General features: G+C 34.1%; 1 protein-coding gene across 1 annotated transcript; it reads right to left on the minus strand.

Annotated features, from left to right (window-relative positions):
- Positions 1-477: 477 nt before the first annotated feature.
- LOC139899685 (uncharacterized mitochondrial protein AtMg00810-like) lies at positions 478-1,431 on the minus strand. The gene has a single exon (XM_071882532.1). It carries the CDS (start codon positions 1,429-1,431, stop codon positions 478-480), a length of 954 nt encoding a protein of 317 aa, XP_071738633.1.
- Between the last annotated feature and the right edge of the window lie 8,005 nt (positions 1,432-9,436).

Genomic DNA, 9,436 nt, shown 5'->3' on the forward strand with positions numbered 1-9,436 from the left:
AATAATTAATAATTTTCAAAATCAAGTTGTGGTGCTCTTAGAGAATAATGGATAGGTGTCAGATTTTAATGCGTCTCCAAGCACAAAATTTGTTTGGAGTGATGCTAATGTAGTGTAAATTAAGTTTGAGTTAGCCTCTTTAGATAGCCAATAAATCCCTTCCGGTTGAAGTCATCAAGTTGTTTGAATTTAAGAGTAAATGAATAATTTTACAAAGGCAAGAATTTTTTTTTTTTTATTATTATTTTCTTACAAAGGCAAGAATATAGGAAATACATGCTTCTTAATCGAGTCAATTGGTTTCTGAAAGAATATAAACCTTGCTTTGTTTATTCCTTTCCATCATAATTATACATGATTACAAAATAGTAACAGATTACAATCTTAACTAACCTTCCACTATTTATGGAATTGATTTACAATACAATCTATTTTAAATATACAGGAATATTCTAGAATACAAACATATATCGGCTTTTACTCCCCCGCAATCAAAATCGAAGGTGAACGAATGCAAAGACATGATCGAAACTCATTAAATAGAAGACGTGGAAGGCCTTTGGTGAAGATATCTGCAATTTGATAACGAGTTGAGATGTGTAGAAGTCTTACTTGTCCCTTCGCTACTTTCTCGCGTACGAAATGGATGTCCATTTTAATATGTTTAGTGCGTTGGTGTTGTACCGGGTTCCCAAAAAGATAAATAGCACTAATGTTATCACAGTAGACGAGTGTGGCTTTTGAAATTGGACAGTGAAGTTCAAGTAAGAGATTACGTAGCCAGCAAGATTCGGCTACAACATTAGCTACCCCGCGGTATTCGGCTTCGACACTAGAGCGAGAAAGTTTAGATTGCCGTTTCGAGGACCATGATATTAAGTTATCTCCATAAAAAACACAATAACCCGAGGTTGACCGCCGTGTGTCCGGACAACCACCCCAATCCGCATCCGTATAGGCCATTAAATTAGTAGTGCGTGATGGAGTGATATGTAAACCAAGAGACGTAGAGCCTCGAATGTAACGAATGATGCACTTTAAGGCAAGCATGTGGATTTCTTTTGGGTCATGCATGTGTAAGCATATTTGTTGAACAGCATAGGAAATATCCGGACGAGTAAACGTGAGGTAATGTAAAGCACCCGCCAAGCGACGGTATTTGGTAGGATCGGCAAAGAGTTTGCCATGTTTTGAACTCAGTTTACCATTAGTATCAACGGGTGTCGAAACCGGATTGCAATCTGACAGACCAGAACGTTCAATAATAGTGTGCGCATAAGCTTGTTGACTTAAAAATAACCCATTTTTGGAGCGTGTAACTGAGATCCCGAGGAAAGAATGTAACGGTCCCAAATCCTTCATTGCATGTGTTTGTGTGTGTGGTGGTATGAGACAGAGCAGCTCGATGAGAGTTTTGTACCTGACCTGCATTTGGTCTCCATGCGACCGCATGGATTCCAAGTGCAAACCCCATGCGATCGCATGGGGTGCAGGGTTTTTTTTTTTTAATAAAAACCTTTACTTTTAAAACAATTAATTAATTTTATTTAAAATTTTGTTTCTTTTAGAATGAGGGCGTTTCGGATCGATGTCCTAGTCCGTCCCTCGACAAAATTTTAAAAATTTGTCATTTCAAAGCGTTGTTTTAAAAGCAAATATTTTTGAGTTTTTAAAATGTTTTTGGCATACTTTAATTAAATAAGATTAAAAATAATGATAATAAAAGTTCTCGTCCCTCCCTTGGGTAGAGCAATTTCGGTTCAACGACCTAGTTTTCAACTCACGACGAATTTTTAGAAATCATATTTTTAACTTAATGAAATAAAGTAAATTTTTGTTTTTAAATTCACACCAAACTTAAATTTAAAATGCATAAAATTAAAAATTCATTAATATACTTACAAACTTATATTAAAAATATTAATTTTTCAAATATTTACAAACTTAAATATTTAAAAAAAAATTTACAATACTAATTTTATATTTGTATATTAATTTTAAAAACAAGGTAAAAATTAAAAATATTTTTGCTCTTTTATCCCACTTTAATCAATCAAATATTATCAAAAATATACGCCCCTCTTTTCGGTAAAGTAATTTCGGCTATACTACCTAGTTTTACTCCTGACGAATTTTTGAAATATTTTGGATTGATTGATTAAAGATATTTATACCTTAAGAATAAACGGTAAATTTCGCAGTGATGTAATAAATTTTTGTATGATATAAATAATTTCGGTTACGCATACCTAATTTTATTGAATACCCCATTTAATACTTTATATCGAACGATTCAGCGTTTATTATCAAAAGGTTAAAAGCAATAAAAATAAAAATAAAAACTGTACATACTTACCTGTGAGATAGAATTCTCAGAGACCTGCTTTAGCCGACTCATAGGAGAGTTGTGTGATTTGATTTTTCATAGCTACATAAGCGTAACCTCGATTCTTTAATATCTTTTCTTCTAAACATATAAAGGGTCCTTCTCTGCATAGAGTAACAAATTCGGTATTTGAATATGTTTGATTATTTGAACATTTACCTTCGTGTGACCATTTTCCACATTTATAACATCTTTCAAGGTGCCGTGCTCTTCTTTTTGTTGCGGATTTCGATTTTCCTTTACCAAAATGTATCTTATGATGATCTTTTCTACGTTCTTTTCTTACTCCAACCATTTTGCCTCTTATGAAGGATACCAGTTCACTCGGGAGTGTGTCATTATTACGTTTAGTAATCATAGCGTGTAGCATTAGACCATGGTTCAGATCAAAGGAATTCTTCATCTTGTAAAACCTAAAAAAATAAAAATTCAGAATGGGGGGAGAAGACTAGTTCTTTAGGGTCTGCTAGGGAAGGCCATTCGGATTCCATTCTCGGAAACTACATGAAAACATCAATATCTAACTCTAACAGAAATATATATTACCCTAAAAAGATTCGAACCTTCCCACACTTAGTTAGCTGTGGTGTCGAAATTGTGATTAACTTTATCTTCAACTTCCATTAGATTATCTATGTAATGTTTAACTCTGTGACCATTAACTTTAAATTTAATCCCATTTGAATTTATTAATTCTACTGTTCCATATGGAAAAACTCTTTTAACTATGAATGGTCCAGACCAACTTGATTTCAATTTTCCAGGAAATAGCTTGAATCGTGAATTGAAAAGAAGAACTCTGTCTCCTTCTTTAAATTCTTTTGAACTTCTGATTCTTTTATCATGCCATTTCTTCGTTCTTTCCTTATAGATTAACGAATTTTCGTATGCTTCATGTCTTAATTCTTCTAATTCGTTTAATTGACTTAACCGTAGGTGTCCAGCTTCATGTAAATCAAGATTACATGTCTTCAAAGCCCAAAATGCTTTGTGTTCAATTTCTACTGGAAGTTGACATGCTTTTCCGTAAACGAGTTTAAAAGGTGTGGTTCCAATTGGAGTTTTGTAGGCTGTTCTAAAATCCCAGAGTGCATCCTCCAATTTCATGGACCATTCCTTCAGATTTGATCCTACGGTTTTCTCTAGAATACGTTTTAAAGCTCAGTTGGTATTTTCAACTTGTCCACTTGTTTGTGGATGATAAGCGGTTGAGATTTTATGAGTTACTCCATATCTTTTGAGAACTTTCTCAAGTTGATTATTACAAAAATGAGTACCCCGATCACTTATTAAAGCTTTCGGTGTTCCAAACCTAGCAAAAAGACGTTTTAAAAAGTTGACTACAACTCGAGCATCGTTAGTCGGGAGAGCTTGTGCTTCCGCCCATTTAGATACATAATCAATGGCAACGAGAATGTAGAGATTATTATGAGATTTTGGAAATGGACCTATAAAGTCAATACCCCAAATGTCAAATACTTCACATACTTGAATGACATTTTGTGGAATTTCATCACGTTGACTTATTTTTCCGGCCCTTTGACATGCATCACAGGATTTGCAAAGAAGGTGTGCGTCTTTGAAAATTGTAGGCCAATAGAATCCAGCATCATAGACTTTTCTCGCTGTGAGTTGAGGCCCATAATGCCCTCCTGTTGGTCCTGTGTGATAATGGTTTAAGATTTGACTGGCTTCGTCTCCGAATACACATCGGCATATTATTCCATCGGGACAACTTTTAAACAGATGTGGATCTTCCCAGAAATAGTGTTTTATATCACTAAAGAATTTTTTTCGTTTTTGGTACGACAACCCTTTTTCGAGGAATCCACATACTAAGTAGTTTGCATAGTCTGCAAACCATGAAATTTCATTATAATCTATCTTCAATAGATATTCATCAGGAAAGTTATCGTGTATGGCCGATTCATTTAGAACTTCTAATTCGGGATTTTTCAAGACGAGATAGATGCTCAGCGGCGAGATTTTCTGCTCCCTTTTTATCTCGGATTTCAATATCGAACTCTTGTAAGAGTAATATCTAATGGATTAATCGTGGTTTGGCATCTTGTTTCGAAAATAGGTATCTAAGAGCAGAATGGTCGGTATAGACCACCGTTTTAGCTAGAACGAGATATGAACGAAATTTGTCAAAAGCAAAGACAATAGCAAGGACTTCTTTTTCAGTAGTTGTGTAATTCGTTTGTGCTCCTTGTAATGTCTTACTAGCGTAATAAATAGGTTGAAATCGTTTTTCAATCCTTTGTCCTAAAACGGCTCCCATTGCAAAATCACTTGCATCGCACATAAGTTCAAACGGTAGATTCCAATTTGGAGTTATCATGATCGATGCATTAGTGAGTTTTTCTTTAAGAATATTAAAAGATTTGATGCATTCATCTGAAAAGATGAATGGAGCATCCTTTTCTAGGAGTTTATTCATAGGAGTGGCAATTTTAGAAAAATCTTTTATGAAACGTCGGTAAAAACCGGCATGCCCTAGAAAACTCCTAACTCCTCTAATATTGGTGGGATGTGAAAGTTTAGCAATTACATCTACTTTAGCTCTATCCACTTCAATTCCTTCCTTTGAAATTTTATGACCAAGAACGATGCCTTCTTTAACCATGAAATGGCATTTCTCCCAATTAAGAACTAGATTTGATTGTTCGCATCTAATAAGTATTCGTTCAAGATTAACTAGACATGTTTCAAATGTATCACCGAAGACTGAAAAGTCATCCATGAAAACTTCCATGCATTCTTCAATCATGTCGTGAAAAATCGCCATCCTGCACCTTTGAAAGGTTGCAGGGGCATTACAAAGTCCAAATGGCATGCGTTTGTAAGCAAAAGTACCATAAGGGCACGTGAAAGTGGTTTTCTCTTGATCCTCGGGTGCGATTGGAATTTGAAAATATCCAGAGAAACCATCAAAAAAACAATAGTAACTGTTTCCGGCTAATCTTTCCAACATTTGATCAATGAAAGGTAAGGGAAAGTGATCTTTTCATGTGGCGTCATTTAATTTTCTATAATCAATACAAACACATCATCCTGTTACAGTCCTAGTAGGAATAAGCTCATTTTTCTCATTTGTGACGACAGTCATGCCACCCTTCTTAGGTACACATTGAACTGGGCTTACCCATGGACTATCAGAGATTGGATAAATTAAACCTGCATCAAGCAGTTTAATAATTTCTTTCTTAACAACATCTTACATATTAGGATTTAGTCTTCTTTGGCATTGCACATATGTTTTATGACCTTCTTCCATAAGGATTTTATGGGTGCAATACGAAGTACTTATACCTTTAATGTCATGAATCTTCCATGCAATAGCTGGTTTATGAGCTTTTAGCACAGAAATGAGTCGAGATTTTTCATTTTCAATAAGAGAAGATGATATTATTATAGGTAATTCAGATTCACCATGTAAATAAGCGTATTCCAAATGGTTTGGAAGTGGCTTTAACTCTAATGTCGGTAGTTCTTCTATCGATGATTTGTATCGATATCTGTCTTCTTCTTTTAGCATTTGAATTTCTTCTGTTGTTGGTTCATATCCGTTAGCCATAAGTGTAGCTAACATTTCAGTTTCATCAATTGGTTCAGTTCCTTCTCCTAAAGAACATTCTCCTGTTCCTTGTAATTCTGGAAATTCTTCTAACAATTCTGCATGTGAATCTATAGTTTGAATATAATAACATGTATCATCTGCAGATTGCGGTTGTTGCATTGCTCTATCAACAGAAAAGGTAACACTCTCATCCTCTATACTTAGGGTCAGTTTCTTACCGAACACGTCTATTATTGCTTTAGCCGTGTTTAAGAATGGTCTTCCTTATATGAGAGGAACTCGAGAATCTTCTTCCATGTCCAGAATAACAAAATCTACTAGAAATACTAAAGTACCAACTTTAACTAGCATGTTTTCCATTATCCCTCTGGGATATTTTACTGATCGATCGGCTAGTTGTATGTTTATTCGTATTGGTTTCAATTCTCCAAGGTCTAGTTTAGCGTAGTGAATATGGCATTAAATTTATACTAGCACCTAAGTCTGCCAATGCTTCTATTGAGCTAAGACTATCCAGAAAACATGAAATTGTGAAACTTCCTGGATCTGAAAGTTTTTCTGGTATCTTATTCAATAGTACTGCAGAACAATTAGCATTCATTGTAACAGCCGAGAGTTCTTCCATTTTCTTTCTATTTGTGATTAGATCTTTCAGAAATTTAGCATATCTTGGCATTCCTGAAATCACATCAATGAAAGGAAGATTTACATTTATTTGTTTAAACATATCCAAAAATTTGGATTGCTCGGCATCAAGTCTTTCTTTTCTCATTTTACTCGGGTAAGGAAGTGGTGGTTGGTATGGTTTAACATAAGGTTTAGCCTTAACTGTGTTATCTTTATTAACCTTTTCAACTACCGGTTCTTTTTCCTTTTCTTGATCAGGCTGTGGTTCTTGTGGAGTATGAATAGCGTCATCAGAAATTACAGGTATTTCAGGTGGTTTAAGTGTAATACCACTTCTTGTGGTAATGGTTTTAGCTGTTTCATTCCGGGGGTTAGCATTTGTATCGCTAGGTAAACTTTCCGGTTTTCTTTCACCTATCAACCTTGCTAGGTTACTTACTTCTTGTTCCAGATTTTGAATAGAAGCTTGTTGATTTCTAAATGCTTGAGCATTTTGTTCATTAGTTTGTTTCTGAGATGTGAAAAATTGAGTTTGAGATTCAACTAGCTTCGACATCATATCTTCTAAATTTAGCTTTTTATCATCGGTTTGTGGTGGCTTGTTTTGAAAAATAGGTCTTTGCTGATTGTAAGTATTATTGGATACTTGTTGATTGCTAGGACCTTGTTGGTTGTTGTATGGAGCATTTCGGTTATAATTCTGGTTTTGATTATATATTGGTCTTGGCGGTTGATAATTATTCTGATAATTATTTCTAGGCCTTTGGTTTATGTATGAAACATTCTCTCTTTGTTCCATTGTTTGTTCAATACTGAGACAATCTTTTGTCAAATGTGGTCCTCCACACTGCTCACAACTAATTTGTATTGAGTGAATATCCTTAGTCATCTTTTCCATTCATCTCTCGACAGCATCTATCTTTGCAGAAATGGAATCAAAGTCATGGCTAGAATCGGCTCTAGCTGCTTTAGATGATCTAACGATATCTTTTTCTTGATGCCACTCATGTGAGTGGGAAGCAGTGTTATCAATAATTTTGTAAGCTTCAGTTGCGATTTTCTTCATAATGGAACTACCAGCTGCTATATCGATATCTTTTCTTGTAGTGATGTCGCATCCTTGGTAGAATATTTATACTATTTGATAAGTGTCTAAACCATGTTGCGGACATCCTCTCAATAACTTTCCAAATCTTGTCCACGCTTCATATAGAGTTTCGTTTGGCTTTTGTGTGAACGTAACAATTTCTCCTTGAAGTCTTACGGCTTTAGATGCAAGAAAGAATTGTTTAAAAAAAATTTCAACTAAAACATCCCATGTATCAATCGCCCCTTCAGGTAACGATTCTAACCAATCTTTGGCTTCTCCCTTTAAAGTCCAGGGAAATAACATGAGATAGATCTGTTCATCCTCCACTTCTCTAATTTTAAATAGAGTACAGATCCTATTAAAAGTACGAAGATGTTCGTTTGGATCTTCCTTCGGCGCACCACTAAATTGGCGTTGATTAGTTACCATGTGTAGAATTTGTCCTTTAATTTCATAATCTGGCGCATTAATGTCTGGTTGAGTAATTGCGTGACCTTGGCCAGTGCGTTTAGCTCTCATTCGGTCCTCCATACTTAGAGGTTTCAGATTTTCCATGATTGAATTTGTTGAATCTGAATCACTAGATGATTCTGATTTAATGGTTTGTTCCTCGACAATATCTGTTTGAATGATTGGTGGTTTCGGAGAAAAGATTAATGGTTCAGGATCTCTGAATTGTCCCTGAATATCCTCCGGATTCTCAATTGTGAGGTCGGGTTCAAAAAATGGATTATCGAAAATTTGAATTGGAGTACTTGGTCGACTAGATGACGATTCTAAAGAAAAATCAATGGCGACAATATTGGCTAGATGTCTTGATCTAGTTACAGGTGGTGAACGTATGAAAGGTGGTGAACGTTTTGCTCGGTGCATTCACTGAATATCCTATTAGTTATAAAAGATAAAAATTATATAAGTTATCAAATTAATAGACTTTTCTGATTTTGCCCACGTTTCGAATAACCAATAGATGCAGCAGGTAGCCAGGACCCTTTAAATTGGAAGCCCACAACTCGCCACTAACAAATCCAACTATTACTACGAACCAGAAAATTTTGGATGTCTATCAATTTAACCGCTTAAAATAATTTTTCGTCGAAATTTAAAGAAATTTTAGAGAATAAATAGAAAATTCTATGTCCTAAAAACTAGAGCGCCGAGAAATAAGAAAGAAAAAGAGCGCGTCGGAAAAACGTCGAAAAATAAATGGTCGAAAAATAATAAAAAGAACGTAGCGCGTCGAAACTTAAAAAGTCTAAAAACTAAAAATTAAAAGTTGCGTCTAAAGGTATTAAAGCTTAAAGAAATTCTATATCCAAAACGGCAATAACTTAAAAAGTACTAAAATCTTAAAAAGGCGTCGCAAAATTCTAAAGCACCTATATCTTAGTCTAAAGAAAAAGCACTTAAGGTATTTTACGGCAAATCCTAAAAATCTAGAAATAAAAATAAACTACGGCAAAAACTATATTAAAACTAATTACGAACGAAAAATATAAAATTACGCTTTAACGATTAAAAATATACAAAATATAAAAAAATAGGCTTAAAGTTATAAAAAATACAATTTTTATAAAAATATTATTTTTATATTATTATTTTATAAAAGTATTAAGTTTATATATTTAATAAAACTAAATTAAAACTAAAAATACAAAATAAAACTAAATAATACTAATTATTATTTTAATTAACCCTAAATCTAAATTAATAATAATTATATATAAATCTTAACCCTAATCGTACGTAC

This window comes from Rutidosis leptorrhynchoides, chromosome 3, assembly GCF_046630445.1.
Source record: "Rutidosis leptorrhynchoides isolate AG116_Rl617_1_P2 chromosome 3, CSIRO_AGI_Rlap_v1, whole genome shotgun sequence".
Classification (NCBI taxonomy): Eukaryota; Viridiplantae; Streptophyta; class Magnoliopsida; order Asterales; family Asteraceae; genus Rutidosis; species Rutidosis leptorrhynchoides.